Raw genomic sequence first — 25210 nt, forward strand, 5'->3', positions numbered from 1 at the left:
TCAGTGCATACCTTTCACTTCACTCCATGCACCCCCCCCCCCCCCCTCCCTCCTATATATGGACAACAGGCAGAGCCAGAGGCAGGCCACCCGGCAGCTCTGTTCGAGGTCCTGCTGACGTGATTTAGTGCGGACCTGGCCCAAAGTATAATGCTCTGAAGAAGGCACGTCCCATCAAATCCCAAGATTGTCAGGACGTGGTTGACTATTTAACACGGAACACTTCATCTTCCGCAGCCACCGGTGCTACTACAAGCACCACATCCGCTGCATTTGACACTTCGCAGGAGTTATTTGGTGGGAAATTCACTGATTCACAACCATTGTTAAAACAAGATGAAGGTGCTAAGCAAGTTACACCACCTCATATGTTAGGCAACACTATGGACGTAAGGTAAGGTGTGAGGAGGAGGATGATGAAGTACCTTCTGTTGGTGCAGTTTATGAGGTGTCTGAGGCAAGCAAAGCTGGGGAGGATGATGATGATGATACTGCCATGGATGCCACGTGGGATCCAGGGACAGTTCAGAGGGGGAGTCAGAGAGGAGTAGGAGGAGACGAGTTGCTGAAAGAAGCAGGGGGAGCTCGTCGTCAGAAACAGCTGGTGGCAGTGTCTGGCGCCATGTATCGCCACCTATGGACAGCCAGCCAACATGCCCTTCAATGTCAGCTGCTGATGCCACCATAGTGCCATCACCCCAGGGGGGCTCAGCGGTGTGGAAATTTTCTTTGTGTGTCTGCCTCAGATCAGAGCAATGCCATCTGTTCTCTCTGCCGCCAAAATTTGAGCCTTGGAAATGCGAACAGCCGCGTAGGCACATGGAGAAAAGGCACAAACTACAATGGCAAGACCACCTGAGGAGAAGCAGCACACAAAAGCAAAGCCACCTTCCTTCTCCTTTTCCTCCTTCAGGTGCATCATCTTCAGCCGCTTTCTCCCTTGCACCTCCACAATCACAGCCACCCTCCTCCACTCTGCCTCTCACCTTGAGCGGTTCCTGCTGTTCTGCACACAGCAGCAGCCAGGTGTCTGTGAGGGAAATCTTTGAGTGGAAGAAGCCAATGTCTGCCAGTCATCCCCTTGCCCGGCATCTGACAGCTGGCTTGGCGGAACTGTTAGCTCGCCAGCTGTTACCATACCAGCTGGTGGACTCTGAGGCCTTCCGAAAATTTGTGGCCATTGGGACACCGCAGTGGAAGATACCAGGCCACAATTATTTCTCAAAAAAGGGGATACCCAAACTGTACCATGAAGTTGAAAGGCAAGTGGTGTCATCTCTGGCACACAGCGTTGGGTCAAGGGTCCACCTGACCACGGATGCCTGGTCTGCCAAGCACGGTCAGGGCAGGTACATTACTTACACAGCTCACTGGGTCAACCTGGTGACCGCTGGCAAGCAGGTAGTACGTGGCTGTGCAGCAGACCTAGTTGTGACACTTCTACAGCTTGCAGGCAGGCCTCCTTCCACCTCTTCTCCTCCTGCTACATCCTCTTCGCTGTCATCCTCTTCCTCCTCCTTGGCTGAGTGCCAGTTCAACTCTACTGGTGGAGCAGCTCTCCTGGCTGCTCTGAACAAACAGGTGGATCAGTGGCTGACCCTGCACCAACTGGAGATCAGCAACGTAGTGTGTGACAACGGCAGCAATCTCATTTAATTTGAATTTGGGAAAGTTGACACATGTACCCTGCATGGCACGTGTGCTGAATCTAATAATTCAGAGTTTTGTGTCTAAGTACCCAGGCTTACAGGACGTCCTGAAGCAGTCCAGGAAAGTGTGTGTGCATTTCAGGCGGTCTTACACGGCCATGGCACGCTTTGCCGTTATTCAGCGGAGAAGCAACTTGCCGGTGAGATGCTTGATTTGCGATAGCCTGACTCGCTGGGATTCAACGCTCCTGATGTTCAACCGCCTGCTACAACAGGAGAAAGACGTCAAACAGTATCTCTACAACTACAGTCAAAGGACATGCTCTGGGGAGATGGGGATGTTCTGGCCGAAGTACTAGACACTCATGCGAAATGCCTGCAGGCTCATGCGGCCATTTGAGGAGGTGACAAACCTGGTGAGTCGCAGGGAAGGTGCCATCAGCGACTTGATCCCATATGCTTTCTTCCTGGAGCGTGCCGTGTGTAGAGTGGTGGATCAAGCTGTGGAGGAGCGTGAACAGGAACAGGAGAAAGGGCCCGTTCACACCTGAGCGGGAATCTCACGATTCCCGCTCACGGCAAACCGCTAGCGGTTCTGCAAGAACCGCTACACAATGTAGCGAGTGGCTGTGTCCTCACTGTCACGGTTGCGGTTAGCGATAACCGCAACCGCGCTGCATGCAACAGTTTGCCGGCGACTAGCGTTCCGCGATTTGCGATCGTGATTAGCATGCATAGCACGCTAATCGCGATCGCTCCAAAACCGCCGTAGTGTCCAGTGATTTTTCCGCGTTAATCGAGGGAAAATCACTCCCACAAAACGCCGGCGGTTATCGCCGGCGTTCTGCGATTTTAAGTGTGTACGGGCCCAAGAGTTGTGGGATCAATTTTCAGCAGAAGCAGATGATTCCTCAACACCTGCGGCAGCACAGAGGTGGGAAGAGGAGTCAGATGATGAGGAAGGTGTTTTTTTTGGAGGAGGCGGAAGAACAACCGCAGCAGGTGTCGCAGGGGGCTTGTGCTGCTCAACTTTCCCGTGGTATTGTTCGTGGCTGGGGGGAGGAGGAGAACTTAGCTGACATCACTGAGGAAGAGCAAGAGGAGATGGATAGTATGTCTGCATCCAACTTTGTGCAGATGGCGCCTTTCATGCTGTCCAGCCTGTTGAGGGACCCCCGTATAAAAAAACTCAAGGGGAATGAGCTGTACTGGGTGGCCACGTTACTAGACCTTCGGTATAAGCACAAAGTGGCGGAGATTTTTCCAAATCACCAGAAGGCAGAAAGGATGCAGCACTTGCAGAACAAGCTGTCAACTATGCTTTACAGTGGGTTTAAGGGTGATGTCACAGCACAACGAAATAAAGGTACCACTGCCAGCAATCCTTCTCCCATGTCCACGCAGGCAAGGACAGGACGCTCTAGCGATCTCATGGTGATGTGGGACATGCGGACATTCTTTAGTCTAACGTCTCGCCTTAGCCCTTCCGGATCCACCCTCCACCAACGCCTCAACCGGCGGGTAGCCGACTACCTGGCCTTAAGTGTTGATGTAGACCCTGTGAGCAGCGGTGAAGCCCTGGACTACTGGGTGCACAGGCTTGCCCTGTGGCCAGAGCTGTCCCAATTTGCCATCCAACTTCTGTCTTGCCCTGCCTCAAGCGTCCTGTCAGAAAGGACCTTCAGCGCAGCTGGAGGCATTGTCGCTGAGAAGAGAAGTCGCCTAGGTCACAAAAGTGTTCAGTACCTCACCTTTATCAAAATGAATGAGGCATGGATCCCGAAGACTAAGTCGCTCCCCACACAGCATCTCTGCCTGCAGGCCGCTTGACTGCCTTCTCCGCCACCACCAACAGGGTCCAGGACTCCAGGCGGATTCCTGAATTTTTAAGGCCGCTGCTAGCAGCAGCCACTATAATAATTTTTCTGGTGCGTGTACATGCCTGCCTAATTTTTCTGGCTGCACTGCAGCTGCAACAACAAAATAAAAGGCATGTACATTAGGGTTGCAACGGTATGAAATTCCACAGTATGATAACCGTAAAAAAAAAATGGTATTATACAATTATTTGGACCCGGGCGCCCCTCTGTAGCCAGTAGTAGGTGGGTGCAGCATAGGTAGCCAGGGATAGGTGTAGCCAGTAATAGGTGGCCGCAGTATTCGTAGCCAGGAATAGGTGTAGCCAGTAATAGGTGGCCGCAGTATACAGTGATGTGAAAAACTATTTGCCCCTTCCTGATTTCTTATTCTTTTGCATGTTTGCCGTCACACTTAAATGTTTCTGCTCATCAAAAACCGTTAACTATTAGTCAAAGATAACATAATTGAACACAAAATGCAGTTTTAAATGATGGTTTTTATTATTTAGTGATAAAAAAAACCTCAACCTACATGGCCCTGTGTGAAAAAGAAATTGCCCCCTAAACCTAATAACTGGTTGGGCCACCCTTAGCAGCAATAACTGCAATCAAGCATTTGCAATAACTTGCAACGAATCTTTTACAGCGCTCTGGAGGAATTTTGGCCCACTCATCTTTGCAGAATTGTTGTAATTCAGCTTTATTTGAGGGTTTTCTAGCATGAACCGCCTTTTTAAGGTCATGCCACAACATCTCAATAGGATTCAGGTCAGGACTTTGACTAGGCCACTCCAAAGTCTTCATTTAGTTTTTCTTCAGCCTTTCAGAGATGGATTTGCTGGTGTGTTTTGGGTCATTGTCCTGCTGCAGCACCCAAGATCGCTTCAGCTTGAGTTGACGAACAGATGGCCGGACATTCTCCTTCAGGATTTTTAGACAGTAGAATTCATGGTTCCATCTATCACAGCAAGCCTTCCAGGTCCTGAAGCAGCAAAACAACCCCAGACCATCACACTACCACCACCATATTTTACTGTTGGTATGATGTTCTTCTGCTGAAATGCTGTGTTACTTCTACGCCAGATGTAACGGGACACGCACCTTCCAAAGAGTTCAACTTTTGTCTAGTCGGTCCACAAGGTATTTTCCCCAAAGTCTTGGCAATCATTGAGATGTTTTTTAGCAAAATTGAGACAAGCTTTAATGTTCTTTTTGCTTAAGAGTGATTTGCGCCTTGGATATCTGCCATGCAGGCCGTTTTTGCCTAGTCTCTTTCTTATGGTGGAGTCGTGAACACTGACCTTAATTGAGGCAAGTGAGGCCTGCAGTTCTTTAGATGTTGTCCTGGGGTCTTTTGTGGCCTCTCGGATGAGTTTTCTCTGCGCTCTTGGGGTAATTTTGGTCGGCCGGACACTCCTGGGAAGGTTCATCACTGTTCCATGTTTTTGCCATTTGTGGATAATGGCTCTCACTGTGGTTCGCTGGAGTCCCAAAGCTTTAGAAATGGCTTTATAACCTTTACCAGACTGATAGATCTCAATTACAGTACTTTGTTCTAATTTGTTCCTGAATTTCTTTGGCTCTTGGCATGATGTGTAGCTTTTGAGGTGCTTTTGGTCTACTTCTCTGTGTCAGATAGCTCCTATTTAAGGACTACAGAAATTGAACTCAGGTGTGATAAACCACAGTTAAGTTATTTTTTAACAAGGGGGGCAATCACTTTTTCACACAGGGCCATGTAGATCTGGAGGGTTTTTTCTCACTAAATAATAAAAACCATCATTTAAAACTGCATTTTGTGTTCAATTAAGTTATCTTTGACTAATAGTTAACGTTTTTTGATGAGCAGAAACATTTAAGTGTGACAAACATGCAAAAGAATAAGAAATCAGGAAGGGGGCAAATAGTTTTTCACATCACTGTAGGTAGGCAGGGATAGGTGTAGCCAGTAGTAGGTGCTCGCAGCAAAGATAGCCAGTAGTGGTTGCTGGCATCATAGGTAGCCAGGGATAGGTGTAGCCAGTAGTAGGTGCTCGCAGCAAAGGTAGCCAGGGATAGGTGTAGCCAGTAGTAGGTGCTCGCAGCAAAGGTAGCCAGGGATAGGTGTAGCCAGTAGTAGGTGCTCGCAGCAAAGGAGGCCAGGGATAGGTGTAGCCAGTAGTAGGTGCTCGCAGCATAGGTAGCCAGGGATAGGTGTAGCTAGTAGTAGGTGCTCGCAGCAAAGGTAGCCAGGGATAGGTGTAGCCAGTAGTGGTTGCTGGCAGCAAAGGTAGCCAGGGATAGGTGTAGCCAGTAGTAGGTGCTCGCAGCAAAGGTAGCCAGGGATAGGTGTAGCCAGTAGTAGGTGCTCGCAGCAAAGGTAGCCAGGGATAGGTGTAGCCAGTAGTAGGTGCTCGCAGCAAAGGTAGCCAGGGATAGGTGTAGCCAGTAGTAGGTGCTTGCAGGATAGGATAGGTGTAGCCAGTAGTAGGTGCTCGCAGCAAAGGTAGCCAGAGATAGGTGTAGCCAGTAGTAGGTGCTCGCAGCAAAGGTAGCCAGAGATAGGTGTAGCCAGTAGTAGGTGCTCGCAGCAAAGGTAGCCAGAGATAGGTGTAGCCAGTAGTAGGTGCTCGCAGCAAAGGTAGCCAGAGATAGGTGTAGCCAGTAGTAGGTGCTTGCAGGATAGGTAGCCAGGGATAGGTGTAGCCAGTAGTAGGTGCTCGCAGCAAAGGTAGCCAGGGATAGGTGTAGCCAGTAGTAGGTGCTCGCAGCAAAGGTAGCCAGGAATAGGTGTAGCCAGTAGTAGGTGCTCGCAGCAAAGGTAGCCAGAGATAGGTGTAGCCAGTAGTAGGTGCTTGCAGGATAGGATAGGTGTAGCCATTAGTAACTGCTCGCAGCAAAGGTAGCCAGGGATAGGTGTAGCCAGTAGTATGTGCTCGCAGCAAAGGTAGCCAGGGATAGGTGTGGCCAGTAGTAGGTGCTCGCAGCAAAGGTAGCCAGAGATAGGTGTAGCCAGTAGTAGGTGCTCGCAGCAAAGGTAGCCAGAGATAGGTGTAGCCAGTAGTAGGTGCTTGCAGGATAGGTAGCCAGGGATAGGTGTAGCCAGTAGTAGGTGCTCGCAGCAAAGGTAGCCAGGGATAGGTGTAGCCAGTAGTAGGTGCTCGCAGCAAAGGTAGCCAGAGATAGGTGTAGCCAGTAGTAGGTGCTTGCAGGATAGGATAGGTGTAGCCAGTAGTAGGTGCTCGCAGCAAAGGTAGCCAGGAATAGGTGTAGCCAGTAGTAGGTGCTTGCAGGATAGGATAGGTGTAGCCAGTAGTAGGTGCTCGCAGCAAAGGTAGCCAGGAATAGGTGTAGCCAGTAGTAGGTGCTCGCAGCAAAGGTAGCCAGGGATAGGTGTAGCCAGTAGTAGGTGCTCGCAGCAAAGGTAGCCAGGAATAGGTGTAGCCAGTAGTAGGTGCTCGCAGCAAAGGTAGCCAGAGATAGGTGTAGCCAGTAGTAGGTGCTTGCAGGATAGGATAGGTGTAGCCAGTAGTAAGTGCTCGCAGCAAAGGTAGCCAGCGATAGGTGTAGCCAGTAGTAGGTGCTTGCAGGATAGGATAGGTGTGGCCAGTAGTAGGTACTCGCAGCAAAGGTAGCCAGAGATAGGTGTAGCCAGTAGTAGGTGCTTGCAGGATAGGTGTAGCCAGTAGTAAGTGCTCGCAGCAAAGGTAGCCAGGGATAGGTGTAGCCAGTAGTAGGGGCTTGCAGTAAAGGTAGCCGGTAGTGGGTGCTCGCAGGATAGGTGCAGCCAGTAGTAAGTGCTCGCAGCAAAGGTAGCCAGGGATAGGTGTAGCCAGTAGTAGGTGCTCGCAGGATAGGTGTAGCCAGTAGTAGGTGCTTGCAGCATAGGTAGCCAGAGATATGTGTAGCCATTAGTAGGTGCTCTGTTCAAAAAACACTGCGCCAAAGTTCATACATTAATTACCACTTGATACAATCAACAGTAAAATGGGTTCGCTGCAGAAAAAGTCCAATTCTTGGATAACAAGGTTCAATTACACTGCCGCGCTCTCCACTCCTGTAATCATAAAAAAAAGACTCCGCATAGGGTAATATTCAGTTCTGTTATTCACACTATTCCACCACCTACAGATCACTTGTGCTTTGTGCTCCCCGGGTGCTGAATCACATCTATCTCCCTCACCCCTTGTTAATATATGCTCACCAGATTCTCTCCACCTCAGTTGTCAGGTGGATCTTGCGCATAACTGAAAGACTTGTTCCAGATTTTCTCCACCTCAGCTATTAGGTGGGTTTTTACAGGTATCATACACACTTGTTCCAGATGTATCCCACCTCTTTATTAGGTGGAGACAGCGCTTTCTGTTATTCCAAACAACAACACGATCCTCAGTAGTATACAAGAAAAAGCCTCTTATCAGGACTTTGGTTTATTTTCTTCGCTAAAATCACTCATAAAACATAAAAAGAGAAAAAAACGCATATAGCGTAACACTGTTGACAATGCCTCTGTGCGCAATACAAAATCTCACTTACGCACTCAGAAGTACTCTGCGCATATCAGTTACAGTTGGCTGCCAATGCCCATCCGCCTTGCTTCCGGGTGTGTGTCAGCCTCACTCACGTTCTCCCGTTACCGCCGCCTCCTCCTTCAGTCGCAGGGGTCACTTGCGTGCGCCTCTTACTCGACCGGCCGGTCTGTGCGCTGTCCTCTCGACGTCAGACGCGGAGCTAAGCGTCTGACGTCGAGAGGACAGCGCACAGACCGGCCGGTCGAGTAAGAGGCGCACGCAAGTGACCCCTGCGACTGAAGGAGGAGGCGGCGGTAACGGGAGAACGTGAGTGAGGCTGACACACACCCGGAAGCAAGGCGGATGGGCATTGGCAGCCAACTGTAACTGATATGCGCAGAGTACTTCTGAGTGCGTAAGTGAGATTTTGTATTGCGCACAGAGGCATTGTCAACAGTGTTACGCTATATGCGTTTTTTTCTCTTTTTATGTTTTATGAGTGATTTTAGCGAAGAAAATAAACCAAAGTCCTGATAAGAGGCTTTTTCTTGTATACTACTGAGGATCGTGTTGTTGTTTGGAATAACAGAAAGCGCTGTCTCCACCTAATAAAGAGGTGGGATACATCTGGAACAAGTGTGTATGATACCTGTAAAAACCCACCTAATAGCTGAGGTGGAGAAAATCTGGAACAAGTCTTTCAGTTATGCGCAAGATCCACCTGACAACTGAGGTGGAGAGAATCTGGTGAGCATATATTAACAAGGGGTGAGGGAGATAGATGTGATTCAGCACCCGGGGAGCACAAAGCACAAGTGATCTGTAGGTGGTGGAATAGTGTGAATAACAGAACTGAACAATATTACCCTATGCGGAGTCTTTTTTTATGATTACAGGAGTGGAGAGCGCGGCAGTGTAATTGAACCTTATTAGTAGGTGCTCGCAGCAAAGGTAGCCATGGATAGGTGTAGCCAGTAGTAGGTGCTTGCAGCAAAGGTAGCCAGGGATGGGTGCAGCCAGTAGTAGGTGCTCGGAGCATAGGTAGCCAGGGATAGGTGTAGCCAGAATTAGGTGGCCGCTGCACAGAGAGCCAGGAGGGAGAGGGGACGCGGCAGCAGGGATAAATACTCACTTGCCCGGCAGTAAGGTCCTTCACCGATGTAAGAGCTTCATTCTACTTCCTGTTCTTGCATCATCTTGTAATAGCACCCAGGGGGGCGCTGTTTCAGGAATATGTGATGCAAGAACAGGAAGCACAATGAAGCCAGTACAGGACGGAGCTGGCTGCCTGCAAGTGAGTATTTGTATCCCCGCCACTATTCATGCGCTTGCCGCTGTGTCGCATCCCCGCCGCTACGTCGCCCCACCCCCTAAAACCGGTAAAAGGAGATTGTGCACGGTAACACTTGCCTACCCTCTAATTGCACTTTTAGCAGCTAGCTTAGTGTTTCATACTGCCTTACAACACCAGGCACTGGACCAGCCCTAAATCACTGAATAACGGCGGCCTGGGGGGCAATCGCCCCCGTTCCCCCCCCCCCCCTGGCCAGTCCTGGCCTGCTGCTGCTTCAGGGGGACTAGTCTAGTTTAGGGGACCCAGCAGGAGCCCTCATAGGCAACAGTCCTCCAATCACAGCACCCTCTTATAGTACAAAGAGATGTGATTGGCAGAATAGTGCAGGCGTAGTTTAAACCTAGCAGTTTGAGAGGATGTCGCCCATCTAATCACATTCCAGAATTTCCCTATGTGGTTTCCTGCTGGCTCCCCTGAAGCAGACTAAAGCTGCTTCAGGAACAGAATAGTTTACAATATTTTGGTTGTAGAATTGAACAGATATCACCTGCTTGTTGTGTTTCGTCACTCCATCCCAGGCTGGATTGCTCCTTGGTATAGATACATCCCAGGAGTCTGACTGCACATTAGTAACTTATGTTTGGGTTATCGGCACTTGCCTACACTGAATAGATTGTCTCCCATCCATGTGTGCTGTACAGTTCATATCCATTTTAGCATAATTAGCATGATAAATCTGCATTGCCACACTGTGACAGCATTAGATACCAAAAGTGCTTTAGCTGGGAGTGAGCAAATTGTGTGTGTTGCAGTTAGCATTCAGTTCAGAGGCAGTGTGGGTGAGTTCCCTGGTTGTGAGAGGTCCAGGGCTCGCTCGCACTTCCCTCTGGGTATCGCATGGTGGTTTGGGGGCCCCAGCCGGTGAGAAAGACCTGGGGCCCCCGGCTGTCGTGCGGACCAGCGGTTGTGAGCATTAGGTACCACCCAGCCCCATTAGCCTTTATGAATGGTGATAATTATTCATACAGACTGTCTTTTGTCCTTTTAGCCTGACAAGAACGCTGAGTTGGTTGCCCGCTGGTATTACTGCACTCTGAGCCAGGAGAAGCTGAAGAAGCCTATAGTCGCCTGTGAGCTGGGAAGGTGCGTGTGCATAGCTTTGCTGGTTATTGTTTTTTACGTGTTTTAACCCTTTCCACTCAGAGTTCTTTCCTAAAGGAAGTCGTTTCTGCTCTGAGGTTTTTTTAAAGAAATGCGCTCTCCCTCTTACTCTCTCTCTCACTTTAACATGGAACAGAACACCGCAACATGGTATATCTTATTTTAAAGAACACATTATAACGTTTAATTTGATACCTTATTTGGACAGTTTGGCAGAGGAGAAAGCCAAGGTATGGTAAATTGTAAACCAGTTTCCTGAGTGTAATCCAAGCCTGCATGAGCAAGTTTCGCAATAATAGGTGGTTTTATGCCTGCCACCCGGTTTCTTACTGTCCCTACACACAATGCAATCTTTGGTACTTTGATTGGGCATGTTAGCAATAAAATACTGGCTACTAATTACACTCTTCCCCAGTCCATTCCATAGGATGCCATTGATTCTCTATGCAACTTTGCAAGCAATCTGCAAAAAAATCTGCAAGGAATCTGAATGGAATCTGCAAATAGGAATCAGCACAGTTATCATAGAATCTGCAAAAAAAAAAATTCATCAAAGAAAATGAAGTGACATTTAAATGTAAATGTCACTTCCTGCCGGCGGGGATCACAGACTTCCGGTTTGGAGCTGGGGGGCGCTGACTGTGTGGGCATTAGGCCTGAACGATTTTAGGAAAAAATTGAATTGAGCGATTTCTGTCCAAAATTACGATTTCGATTAGATTCACGATTTCCTTCAAATCAAGCTTTGTTCCCCCCTTTGTGCCTGTCCCCCCTCTGTCCTGTCTCTCATTGTGCCCCCTTTGCCTCTTCATGCCTCCTCTGGGTCTCTCTCTTGCCTCCTTTGTGTCTCTGTGCCCACTCTGTTTATCTCTGTACCCCCTCTGTGTCTCTCTTTGTGCCCCCTCTGTGTCTCCTGTGTCTCTCTCTGTGCCCACGCTGTATCTCTCTGTGCCTCCTCTGTCACGCAAGTTGCATCAGTTCTGGACATAGCTTCAAGCACGAGTCGAGCGATGCCCGTCTAACCACTTTGCCTCATGCAGGCTCTAATGCACAGCATACTTCCTGTATATCATGTGACATACAGGAACCCAAAGTTTTGCCAAGCACAAGAGGCGGCAGAGGGCAATAGAGGATGGAAGGTATGTCCAACACTGCGGGCACTGGGACTTTGGGAAAGTTTGAAGGCGCTTCTTCAAACTTCCTCTTGTGGAAATGACGTGATCGCGATATTCGCCGCTTTGACGATTCTGAAATTGTGATCTTGGTGATCACGATTTCGATTTAAATTCGATTTATCTTTCAGGCCTAGTGGGCATATAGATTTACATGCCCACTAAGGTGAGAGGCAAGATCAGGGTTTCCGGGGGGGTCCTGGTGCGCCGCAAACAGAGCTTGAACAAACGAGTGCAACGCGGAATTCGCAATGTCCCGCTATGCGGGACATACGAGCGCAAAGGGTTAAGGCTAGGTTCACAGGGGGACATTTATCAAGAGTGCCTGAGACAAAGTATTGGTAGGTTTTTAGAATCAGTTCAGAACTCTCAGACATATTAATAAAGATAGTGCAGTTTCCTACTTAGGCCTCTTGCACACTGCAAGCGATTCCGATTCAGATTCCGCTTTTTAATCAGTTTTTACATCCGATTTGCAGTTTGCTCCCTGCACACTGCAAATCGGAATCTGAATCGGATGTAAAAACTGATTAAAAAGTGGAATCGCTTGCAGTGTGCAAGAGGCCTAAAACTGTTGTAAAATAGGAGGAGTTAGGAAGGTTTCTCACAGTGCAGTGGTTGAGGGAAATTGCTGTTGCTGAGGTAACCAGTACATCAGTGGTTCAGGGAAATTGCTGTTGCTGAGGTAACCAATACATCTGTAGTATTGCATCAATGCCCAGCACTGGAAACGTTAAGGTGCGGATCAGGTGCCGCAAGAACCACCGCTCCTGTGGGCCGCACTGGCCCACTTTCACTTTCATGACCTATAGGTCACGACACTGCAACAAGAGACAGTGTGTCTTTATAAATGTTGGCCCATATTGATAGGATAGCATCTTGCAGTTGATGGAGCTTTGTGGGATGCACATCCAGGGCACGAAGCTCCCATTCCATCACATCCCAAAGATGTTCAACCCATGAGATCTGGTGACTGTGGGGACCATTTTAGTACAGGACCATTTTAGTACATTATCCTGCTGGAAGTAGCCATCAGAGGATGGGTACATGGTGGTCATGAAGGGGTGGACATGGTAGAAAACAATGCTCAGGTAGCCGTGGCATTTAAACTATGCCCAATTGGCACTAAGGGGCCTAAAGTGTGCCAAGAAAACATCCCCCACACCATTACCACCACCAGCCTGCACAGTAGTAACAAGGCATGATGGATCCATGTTCTCATTCTGTTTACGCCAAATTCTCACTCTATTGTAGCAAATATATAATGTTCCTAATAATCCTTTAGGTGAGTGTGTATATATGTACGTACACACACTCTCTCTCTCTCTCTCTCTCTCTCTCTCTCTCTCTCTCTCTCTCTCTCTCTCTCTCTCTCTCTCTCTCTCCTATAAGTTTTTATTACATAGTGAATTAACTGCACTCCTGTCTGGGATTCTCAGTTTCTCAGCATGTGACGGACAGCTCCCTCTCCCTGCCCCCCCCCCCCCCCTCCCCTCAGCCTCACGAATAAACAAAGCACACAGAGCCTGCCGGGGGCATACATAACTTGTATTCATTACAGCAGAGGCAGCACATTCCTTCCTGGGTCGACAAAGCTTGACAAAGAAAATATTAGATATAGTACAGAGACAGTGCAACTAGAAAAGGCTGCAGTAATCCAGACCACATTAGAACAGATATAGGAACTTATAGGGTAGAAGAAATAAGGCTGAAAATGTTGTTGCAGAGTCTCTTTAAGCACTTCTTAACCCCTCTGGCGGTATGAAAAATTCCGCCAGGGGGCAGCGCAGCAGTTTTTTTTTATTTATTTTTTTTTTAAAATCATGTAGCGAGCCCAGGGCTCGCTACATGATAGCCGCTGCTCAGCGGCATCCCCCCAGCCCCGCCGATCGCCTCCGGCGATAGGCGATCAGGAAATCCCGTTCAAAGAACGGGATTTCCTGGAGGGCTTCCCCCGTCGCCATGGCGACGGGGCGGAATGACGTCAGCGACGTCGGGACGTCATTGGGAGTCCCGAAGAACCCCTCGGCGCTGTCTGGCACTGATTGGCCAGGCAGCGCACGGGGTCTGGGGGGGGGCCGCGCGCCGCATCAGATAGCGGCGATCGGGCGGGGGCCGGCGGCGATCAGAGTGCTGGCGCAGCTAGCAAAGTGCTAGCTGCGTCCAGCAAAAAAAAAAAAATTATGAAAATCGGCCCAGCAGGGCCTGAGCGGCACCTTCCGGCGGCTTACCCCGTGTCCAGCACGGGGTTACCGCTAAGGAGGTTAATCTGCGACAGTTTAGGGATGGATTTACACTTTTTTATTAACTGTAGTGCAGCTCTAGAAATTCACGCTAAACTGCCACTATTAAGTATGATTTAAGACGTTTCTTATTATCATGCAGAACAGTTCCTCTGCTGGTTAGATCTGTTTAAAAAGAAAAAACTGTCTGTAATGCTTTGATAAATCTGGCCTACAGTGACGTTGCCTTGCGTTCCCTGTAAACAGTAAAGAGGGCTGTGGAGTTGTAGCCACTTTGAGTACCTGAGGTCGAAGTCAGTGGTTTCACAGCCCTGGTATGTATTAAGGAGTTGGAGTTGGGTCTGCGCATGCATAGAAGACCGCGCCTGAGTCTGTTACCGGGGCTGATAGTGGCTGAACGGCAGACCGCGGGAGGACGGTGAAGGACTCAGACAAGCTTATCCTGCAGGAGGAAGCCACGGGCGAGTATCAATTCTTCATTATTTGACAGCTCTGGTACACTTTTTAAAGAGACTCTGAAGTCTCATAAAAATCATGTTTTTATATAAAAATCTCTTAAACATGATTGCCCTAACTAAAACGCGGCATCTTCGCGTCTGAACTCTAACTAAATCCACCCCTAACTCTCGCCCCCGGCAAAATCCACGACTTTCTTGGTCGTGGATTTTGCTGCTTTCAGCTGCAGCTCTGCCTCCATGTGCGTAAATATGCGTGTATCTCCGCCTCTCCCCGCCCCTCTCAGTGAAAGAAGACTGAGAGGGGCGGGGAGAGGCGGTGATCCGCACAGATGAACGCGTGTAGAGGCAGAGCTGCAGCCGAAAGCTCTGCCTCTCACGGAAGCGATCCCCGCAATGTGCCCCCCGGGGAGCTTGGGGAGATTTAGTTAGAGTTCAGCTGCGGGGATGCAGCGTTTTAGTTAGGGCAATCATGTTAAAGAGATTTTTAATATAAAAACATGATTTTTATGAGACTTCAGAGTCTCTTTAAGGACAGCAGAGCCCACAAACACCCTAAGAAATTGGTTGGTTTAGACTGCTACTTAATTAAGTTCCAGATAACCAAGACTCTACTGTAAATTTGATCTTTAATGAAAAGCTAAAGTAATTGAAAAAAAAGCCAGTTTAACTTACCTGGGATTTCTACCAGCCCCATGCAGCCGCCCTGTCCTGCACAGTGAAAGCCGATCCTCTGGTCCCCCGCTGCAACCCACTTTTGGTTCCGGGCGACTCAGCAAGTTGATGGCCACTGTGCATTCGGCCCAAGCCACACGCGTTCTCGACGGATTCACAAGATTCCATTGCCGGGAGTGTCCTGCGCATACATAGTATAAGAAAATTGCACGTTACGCATGTGCAGAACGCTCCCGGTGACGGAATCTTGTGATTGGTTTAAAATGACTGCGGTAATCCGATGTTTGTGGAAAAATTCTAGTCCAACGCTTCCGAGTTCTGCAATTGGGCTAAAATTAACGGTAAATCAAAAATGCGGTATGTTTAATTCCGCGGAAGCTGAATGAGCAATCCCTAATAAAGATGCAGTTGTTGAATTCTGGTTATTTTTTGTCCTCACACAGGCAGTACCATAAAGATGCAGTTAATGAATTCTGGTTTACTTTTGTCCTCACTGGTTTTTTAACTACAATTAAGGGCAGATGGTAGGCCCGATACGCGTGAGTTGATCCTGTGGTTTTATTGCACTATCTATGGATTTTTTCGAATAAACTTATCAGCCTTTTTTACCTCAACCTGTTCTGGTCTGCGGATCCTCCTTTCTACTTTTGTCCTCACACAGGCTGTACGTCAAAGATGCAGTTATTGAATTCTGGTTGTTATTTTTTTTTCACTCAGGCTGTACAATAAAGATGCATTTATTGAATTATGGTTATTTTTTGTCTTCACACAGGCTGTACAATAAAGATGCAGTTATTGAATTCCTATTGGATAAATCCCCTGATAAGCCTAATGCTGATTCCTCAGGTCACATCAAGAGTATCAAGGTACAGACATTTTGCATATTATTGCACATTTAGCATCATGTTCAGGCATAGTTTGTGTTACTTAAACATTTTACATTTTAAATTCATAACACATGAACAAAAAAAAAAGTTTGAGGGGGGGGGGGGGGGTGTTTAGGGGTGGGAGGGTGTTGGATTAGCTTTGGGCATCACTAGTAGGGGTCTTAAAGTAAACCAGAGACCTGCAAATGTAAAGGTTTTTTTACTTACCAGGGGCTTCCTCCAGGAATGTTCGATTCCAGTCCTCGAGGGACATATCCATGTCAGTGTTTAGGGTGGACTGCAAAATGGAGAGATGACTTCTACTGATGAACCACACCCATAGAGTCCCATCGGTTAATTTGAGCTGTGCCATAAATGGACTGGAGTTGGACATGGTTGGCATGAAGAGAGAATTTTTTTCCTCTGTCAGCTAAAGCAACACCTTTTTACTGGCTCCTAGCCTATCCCGATGCATGGCTTTGGACTGACTGGGAGTGGGAAATTAAGCAGACAGCTGCAAACCGGTAAAAAAGGGGCGAATGAGCCCTGAAGGAGAAACAGTCGTCCATATGCGGCTTTTTAGGCGCCTACTATAAAAGCCACAATTTGTGGCAAAGGAAGGAAGTTTGGGTGTGCGGCGGAGCTGGCTATCGGGCGCCTTCAAGCATTGAAATTTGCCTTGTTTGCTGATATTGCGGCTTTTATAATGGGCACGATATGTGCCAGTGACACTAAATTTCGACACCGGGATAGCATTGCGGGGGCGCCAAGGGCCTGCGGAAGTGTTCATTGCGCTATAGTGCAGCAATGCTATCGGTTGACAAAATGTAATGTCACTGTCACTAATCAGGCGCCTTCCGCCAATTGACCTTCCTCGCTGCATTTTGCTGCGGGGGGAGGTAGGTTTAGGCGTCCGGGGGGGGGGGGGGGGGGGCAGGGGTGTGAGGTATCATGGGAGGGGGTCTTGGTTTTAGCTACCAATGGGGGGGGGGTGTCTTAGGGTTATGTACACCCAGGGGGGTCTTAGGGTTAGGAACCACCAGAGGGTCTTGGGGTTAGGCACCACCCCGGGGGGGGGGGGTTAGTGCTAGACCTCAGTAGAGGGAGGGTTCTGTGCGAGAGTATAGTTAGGTTTATGCTATATTCGCAGTAAGAGGGTTGAGCTGTGCTCGCCTGCAGATTTTGTAGCTGTTGGGAGTGTGTGGGTGGTGGTAACCCTGAATACAGAGGTTGTAGTAGCTGGCACAAACAGGCAGTCAGTTTCAGGTTCTGCTCCTGGAGATGAGACTTTGGACGGGGGTAACGTTATACTGGGTGGGGGGGCACTGGCTAGGGGATAGTTGAAGATGTCAGTCTTCATGTTATCGATACCGACTATGGATTGGGTGGTGCACACCTCGAAAAAAAGAGGAGCTCCAAACTGCGGCACTGTTATTGGCCTGATGAAGTGGGTGTGTACTCACGAAACGCATTGCCTGTGCAAGTAAAATTTACCTGTTTCAATTGGTTGTGTTGTCTTGCGAGGTAAGCCACCTCTACTATGTTTGATTTTACTCGGTTTTTAACTTGGTTATATCCTATCCTGGGCGCCTCTTTATCCTCGTTGTCATGCTATATAACGCCGTTTTCACCGCGCTCCTGATCAAACACTTCCAGCATGTCTTATCGATCCTTTCGACCCAACATTATTGAATCGGCAGGTTGATCTTCCTGCAAAATTGTCTGATGTATGGCCACCTTTAGAGTTCCTTTTCTAGATGTCATAAATGTATGGCTATCATTTGCTTTATCCATGGCTTTCCTTCACTTGCAGAATGTCATTGAACTGAACCTGAGTGAGAACCCAGCATGGACGGGGGGCAGAGGCAACACCAAAGGGGACAAGTACGACGAGCAGTGCTCACAATTCATCTGCCCGGTGGTTGGACTGGAAATGAACGGCAGACACAGGTAGCCGATACCTAACAGCTGGACGGCATCATTGGTGTAAACAATAGTAGACCTCTTTCGGCACTATGGTGCAGAGACCTGCAGCCACCCAGGGCCCAATATACCTGACAGGTCACTACATATACAAAGGGTCAGATCTCCGATCCACAAAATAAAGTCCAATTTATCTAAAGAGACTCTGTAATAAAAAAAAAAGGTCCTCGGGGTAATTACTTTGGGAGGGGGAAGGCTCTGGATCCTATAGAGGATTCCCCCGTCCTCCTCCCTCCCATGGTGGTCACTCTGGGCCCCTCCGAAGCCACAGCCGACAATTTGTCAGGCTGTGGCGCAGGCACGGTAGCGTCTGCAATACTTGCCTTCCCCGGCTCCAGCGCAGTAGCGGCTCGGGATCAGGCGGAAATAGCTGATCCTAGTCGGGTCCGCTGTACTGCACAGACGCAAGTCCCCTGCACAGTAGAGCGGAACCCGATGGGATCGGCTGTTTACGCCTGATCCCAAGCCAAGAACCGCTACTGCCCTGGAGCCAGGGAAGGTAAATATTTACATGGCTGCTGTTCGGGGGGGTTCAGAGAGACCACCGTGGGGCGGAGGAGTTCGGGGGAAGCCTCAATAGGATCTAGAGGCTTCCTCCTCCCGGGGGGAGTACCACCCTGTTACAGGTTTTCTTTAAAAACAGATTAGAAAAAACAGGTAGATTGGCCTACCTCCCAGAGTAAGTCCTGTACACACGCTAGATGAAACATGGAGAACAACGAGCGCCTCTGCTGAGAACCTAGCTTGGTTACAGCGGGCCCTGACATCTTGGGTAGCGTGCATAACCTGGCACCTCTTGTGCTGCTCTGTCGGCCCCTAACGCTCCCGCCGGCCGGCACCAGCATACAGGCTAGTGGCCCGTTGTGAAGGTCCGGCCAGTACTGTCACCTGAGGGATTGAGTACTGATCCCTCTCTGGTTACATGCCCCGTACGTGCGTACAAGCCAATAACCGGCCCAATGTCTTGATTGTGGCACTAAGAGACAGTGAGTGTCCCTCCCCAATACTTATGGGAGTCACATGACCCTTCCATTGGAGTGGAACGTGCTGATCTTCTCTCCACTGGAACTAGATAGTGAGGGAAAAAGATGAAAGGAGTCCATACATTACTTGGTATTGCAATGCAGTTATATGGCTGCCAAATCGATCATTTGAATTGATCGATGGTGGAAAATCTTGGTCACAAGGGTTAATTTGGTTGTGCAGCAGTAACAGTTTTCACTATCGCCACGACCAACGAACCCCCTGCTGGTGTGCTTCCCCTCGTGCCCATGTTTAGCCTCTTCCAGTGTTTGGCGACGACACGAGCACCTGTACCATGTGGTACAGGCTCTCGCTGTGACTCAGAACCCTGGAGGTGGCCCGGATTTCAGCCCGTTTATAAGTGAGCCTATAACACTGGGCACAGGAACACAGAGGATGGACTACGGGAGTGGCCCTACAGGCAGCGGTGCTAGGAAAATAAGTAGGGTGGGCGGTGTCACATGTGTGATGTATAATGTGTGTCTCTGCTGAGGCAGTGCGGCTGTGTGTTCTCTGGGCGCACTCTGATAGGGTGAGCGGTGTCTCCTCTGTCACCTGTTTGATGTATAATGTGTGTCTCTGCAGGTTCTGTGTGCTGAGGCAGTGCGGCTGTGTGTTCTCTGAGCGCGCTCTGAAAGAGATCAAGACAGACGTTTGTCACAAGGTAGGTGATATTTTTTTTTTTTTTTTTTTACTCTTCATATCATTCCTGTACTAGACATCTAGTGTATGCCTTCAGAAGAACTGGTGGCATCCTCTGTATTGTGGGTTTCGTTTTTTTCTGGTGGCACAGTTATTGATTGATCAGATCAGCCAGTCTGTACATCAGTGGGAGCATATCTGAGACTGGCACAATACTGTCAGACACAAATAAACCGTAGTAATAAACCTTATGAAGACAAAATTGCAATGGATTTTTGCTTGGGGAGATATTCAGTGGAGCCGGGTTCCATTTACCTCACACCCCCTCTCATAATTAAAGATAACACAACTGAGCATTCGTGAAATGGTCTTCCAGGAGATTGCCCAATGGGTGTTGAGATCACACCTACATGTGCAACAATCCTCTACTATACTGAGTGGCCAAAAAATCAGACACCGTCTAATAACAAGTTGGTCCACAACACACTGATACCGTTGCCGAGAAATGTTGGCCCATGCTGACATAATGGCAGCTCTAAGTTGGGTCAGATTGGATAGTGGTGTTTCCAAGCTTTGAAGTGATCTTTCGACTTCATCCCACAAATGTTCAATAGGAATAGGTCAGGGGACTGAGCTGGCCATGGAAGCAGGTTAAACTCTAATGATCCTTAAGGCAATCAAGCACGGTGGCAAGGGCCCACAAAATGCGTCTTTTCCTTTTTTTCTGTGACACCAAAAACACTCTTGATGGTCTCCTGCTGCTAAAGCCCATCCTTTGCAAAGTCCATCTTGTTGTGCATTGGGATATGCTTTGTGATGCACCTGCATTGAATTCAGCTGTAATTTGTCCTGCTGTTGCCTTTTTGTTGCTGCAGACTAGGAGTGTTGCTTGCCTTTCACCTCTCTCGTTCACCAGCCTTTTTCCACCTGAGAAGTCCTTATCTCTGGAAGTTTTTTTTTCTCAGCTGCCACTCTCTAAACACCCGAGATACTGTTGGGCGAGAAAATGCTGAACGGGCTTACATCATTGTGTGACTCTTCAGAGGGCTTAAGAGAACCCAAGATGGGTTTTGACAATGCTATCCGCATACAGAGGCTGGGTCTGCTTATATTGCTATCTCAATCCCCCCCTAAGTTCCCCCTGCGCTCCGCTATGCCCCCATAAATCACAGCCGCGCTGTCGACACGCAGCGTGTCGCAGAGGGCTGTGTTTACCCTATGTAGTGTCACTCTCGCCGCTCCCCCGCCTCCTGCATAGCTCCGGTCCCCGCCCGCGTCCCTTCCCTCCCCGCTGATTGGGACTGGAGCTATGGAGGAGGCGGGGGGAGTGGCGAGAGTAACACTACATAGGTATACACAGCCTGCTGCATGTCGACAGCGTGGCTGTGATTTATGGGAGCGCAGGGGGATCTTAGGGGGAATTGAGATAGCAACAGAGGCTGGGCAATATAAGTAGACCCAGCCTCTGTATGCGGATATCATTCTTAGAAATCACCTCGGGTTCTCTTTAAGAAGACACTGAGTGTTGCTTTTTAGTAGGAGGGCTTTTCGGTCTCCAAATCCCTTTCATATGTCCCTATCAGACGCCGCCAGCCAATCAGGAGGGGGCTGATGGTCTTGAGGGCGGGAGAAGGCTCTGCCATTCTGGCCAATCACTGCACTCGCTGATCTCAGTGAGGCAGAAGCCGGGAGGAACAGTGAGCGATCACGCTGGTGTGGTGGACGGCATATGGGTCAGCGTGTCTGACCATGACTGGCAGCAACTCAAACTGGACATTTGAGGAAGAGCGAGGCAGCCGTTTGGCAGAGCAGACTTACTGGAACACGCGCGCAGATGTCGATGTACGCGGAAGCATCAGGCCAGGAGGAAGAGTGACAGCAGGGGTCAGCGTGTCGGTGTTGCGCTTGGTGGTATATTCTCCACAGTCAGCACGACATGCATAACCTGACATGAAGGAGGTACACACACTAGCACAAGGAACCAGGATATCCTCAGTTTAGTGGAGGAGAGGACTGACTCCAACTGGAGATGTGGCGCACAGAGCAGGCGTAGATCCGAACAGCCACAAACAATCCTTTCACTTTAGTGGCTCAGCGCAAGGTAGCGCTGAGCGCATAAAGCAGAACTCAGGACAGGTAACAGAATGAACGCTTGCTAAACTAGTAACTGCTTAAGTGACAGCAAGCGTCCATAACAAAACAGACTGGAATGAGGCAGCCAATGCGATTACAGCGGTGGCGTGCCTCACAAGAATAGTCGGGAAATAGAGTCAAAGAAGGCAGACGTAATACACACAAATATACAATAGGTATGATTTCGTAGCGTATTCCGGTTACAGCTATCAATGAACTACAAACGACTAACTGACATATGTATATATCGGCGATAAACCGATATATGACATAAGCAAGGAACACTAACTAAGAACTGGAGCAGGACAAGGAAGGATTCGCTACTTCTACGCAGAAGCGAGCGCAATCCACGCAAGGCAACAGGAACAGGACTGACTAGCTAAGCATGGGTGATCACGATTCGCGCAACCTACCAAAACGTGCTGGAACCTGACTGACTGACTGAACACAGGATATAAACAGTTCGTGTGCGTATATATCAGCGACACTGATGTATTAACGTAACACGAATACAAGGAAAATAACAAACACGCTAGTATGCGTATATATTGGCGCTGAACCGATATAAGATGCAAGACTAGCAAAGTAGCAATTACTGATAAACAGAACAGGACTTGGAAGGACTCACTGACCCCTTTGCAGGAGTCAGTGCAGTCCACACGAGATCTAGGAGCGAGGGGGCCGAGACAGAGTAACAAACTGATCTGAAACTATGATAGCCCGAGGAGCCCTGCAGGAAGCAGATCTTTATACGGAGGTCATCCAACGGGAGCAGACATGCAGATTCCCACACCGGTGAATGGTAATTATTCAATCCTGAGCTGGCCTGACCTGCAGAGCCACTGCAGATGGAATCAGCAACCAGTCTGAGTGCAAACCAAACTATGCAAGCAAATGCATGTAATGACATCAGAACTGCTTGGGCTGCAATACCACTGCAGCCAGCAGTAAACGCTGCAGAAGCGATCGTGACAGTCGGGCCCCTGCAGCGGCCATGATTGACAGCGCCCCCACATGATGTGGCTGGCATCTGAAGGGTGAATATGGACGCGGAGGCCACCTGGAGATTACCATTAAAGTGAGTGACACGCTGGCGCATAGTTGCGGTAAGGACCTGATTGGCTGGCAGGCATCTGAAGGGGGCCATGGGAGATGCAGCAAAAGGCCACAGGGCAGGATATCCACAGGACAGAGAGGGGGACACAGGACAAACGCAGGAAGGATATGGGGGGCACAGGAAGGACTGAGGTGGACAAGAGACGGGACACAAAAGGCACAAGAGGTACAAAGGAGCCATTATAATTTGGGGGGATTGGGGCAAAAGGTCCATAAGACGCCCCTGTGCCATGGAAACACCAGGATAAGTGGAGGGGGGACACCAAGAGCCCAATAGTGTGATATTGTATAGATGATAATTAATAATGAGTAATATCACAATTTAATACTCACAAACCAGGGTTACCATTAGGCAACCACTGTGAAGGCAGGTGGGGAGATTAACTTGACCCCACTCAGGATTAAAAGTCGCTCTCTGTAGATGGGAAGAAGATGGGTACAACCCTCCACCAAGGGTGGACTTAGCAATATGTAGAAGCTTTCCAGAGGCGCCAATAGAATAAAAGTCATTTAAACGAGCTTAAAACCGATGGGGCAGTGGTGGGCCTATCCCATCCATGCAGACAAAGCAAACAAAGGAAGGACTGTGGCATCAACAGTCAAACAACAATTTTATTTATACTCCACAGTAAAAATAGGCAACGCGTTTCACGGGCTCAATCCCGCTTCATCAGGCCAATCAAAAAGGAGCATACAGCTTAACAGCATCAAAACCACACTGAGCGCCTCTGTGACGCTCAGTGTGCTCCCTCCGATCCTCCTGGCACCGCCGCAGCCACTTCCTCTTTCGGTGACAGGAGCTGACAGGCTGGGGACGCGAGTGATTCTTAGCGTTCCTGGCCACAATAGCGCCATCTATGCTGCTATAACATACAGTGGAGGAAATAATTATTTGACCCCTCACTGATTTTGTAAGTTTGTCCAATGACAAAGAAATGAAAAGTCTCAGAATAGTATCATTTCAATGGTAGGTTTATTTTAACAGTGGCAGATAGCACATCAAAAGGAAAATCGAAAAAATAACCTTAAATAAAAGATAGCAACTGATTTGCATTTCATTGAGTGAAATAAGTTTTTGAACCCTCTAACAATAAAAGACTTAATACTTAGTGGAAAAACCCTTGATTGCAAGCACAGAGGTCAAACGTTTCTTGTAATTGATGACCAAGTTTGCACACATTTTAGAAGGAATGTTGGTCCACTCCCTTTTTGCAGATCATCTCTAAATCCCTAAGGTTTCAAGGCTGTCTCTGTGCAACTCTGAGCTTGAGCTCCCTCCATAGGTTTTCTATTGGATTAAGGTCCGGAGACTGACTAGGCCACTCCATGACCTTAAAGAGTAACTGTCAGGCTGCAAAAGCTAATTTAAACCTCTATTCTCCTGTGTTAAACAGTTTAGAAGGAAGCCAAAAAGGCAATACTGCAGTTAAAAATCTCTCTTACTTTAGATGTTTGCTGACAGCAAGGCTCCGTATTCCCAGGCTCCTAAGGAGGACGCAAGCCGAAAAACAGATACTGCAAAGCATTCTGGGGCCCTCCCCTGGCTGCTAGTGAGGCTCAAGTTTCAACAGCATGTAACAGTCTAGCTCACAGCACTAATAAATCTCGGGCAGAGTACACTGCAGGAGTCCGCTATTGTTCCTAGCCACATGGCTATTTAATATTCACTGCACAGTAGTGTTATTCATTACCAGCGTTTGTGAGAGTGGAATCATCAGGAAGCAGGCAGGACATGACGACACATTTGGCTTCATAGGAGACAGATAAACATGGAACCTGCCATGAGCTGTCAGGAGCGTCATTCTCTGCAAATACTATAGAAAAATTATGTGAAGTACAAACATGGACAGTGAAATGCATGTGTAATGTATGTACAGCCAATCTTTAGCTACTGATATGTGTTTATTTTCTCTGAGACCTTATACCTAACAGCTCCTCTTTAATGTGCTTCTTCTTGAGCCACTCCTTTGTTGCCTTTGCTGTATGTTTTGGGTCATTGTCATGCTGGAACACCCATCCACGACCCATTTTCAGTTTCCTGGCAGAGGGAAGGAGGTTGTCGTTCAGGATTTCACGATACATGGCTCCGTCCATTTCCCCTTAATGCGATTAAGTTGTCCTGTGCCCTTAGCAGAAAAACACCCCCAAAGCAAAATGTTTCCACCCCCATGCTTGACGGTGGGGACGGTGTTTTGGGGGTCATAGGCAGCATTTTTCTTCCTCCAAACACAGCGAGTTGAGTTAATGCCAAAGAGCTCTATTTTGGTCTCATCAGACCACAGCACCTTCTCCCAGTCACTCACAGAATCATTCAGGTGTTCATTGGCAAACTTCAGACGGGCCTGCACATGTGCCTTCTTGAGCAGGGGGACCTTGCGAGCCCTGCAGGATTTTAATCCATTGCGATGTAATGTGTTTCCAATGGTTTTCTTAGCGACTGTGGTCCCTG

General features: G+C 48.6%; 1 protein-coding gene across 1 annotated transcript in view; it reads left to right on the forward strand.

Annotated features, from left to right (window-relative positions):
• Positions 1 to 25210, forward strand: part of RTF2 (replication termination factor 2) — a 65044-nt gene that overhangs the window by 1922 nt on the left and 37912 nt on the right. The window contains exons 2-5 of the mRNA XM_068264484.1: positions 10341 to 10435; positions 15771 to 15864; positions 17678 to 17814; positions 19456 to 19534. Coding sequence (XP_068120585.1) covers positions 10341 to 10435; positions 15771 to 15864; positions 17678 to 17814; positions 19456 to 19534 — 405 coding nt within the window. The remainder of the gene's footprint in view (positions 1 to 10340; positions 10436 to 15770; positions 15865 to 17677; positions 17815 to 19455; positions 19535 to 25210) is intronic.

The sequence above is a fragment of the Hyperolius riggenbachi genome, chromosome 12 (genome assembly GCF_040937935.1).
Source record: "Hyperolius riggenbachi isolate aHypRig1 chromosome 12, aHypRig1.pri, whole genome shotgun sequence".
In the NCBI taxonomy this organism is placed as follows: Eukaryota; Metazoa; Chordata; class Amphibia; order Anura; family Hyperoliidae; genus Hyperolius; species Hyperolius riggenbachi.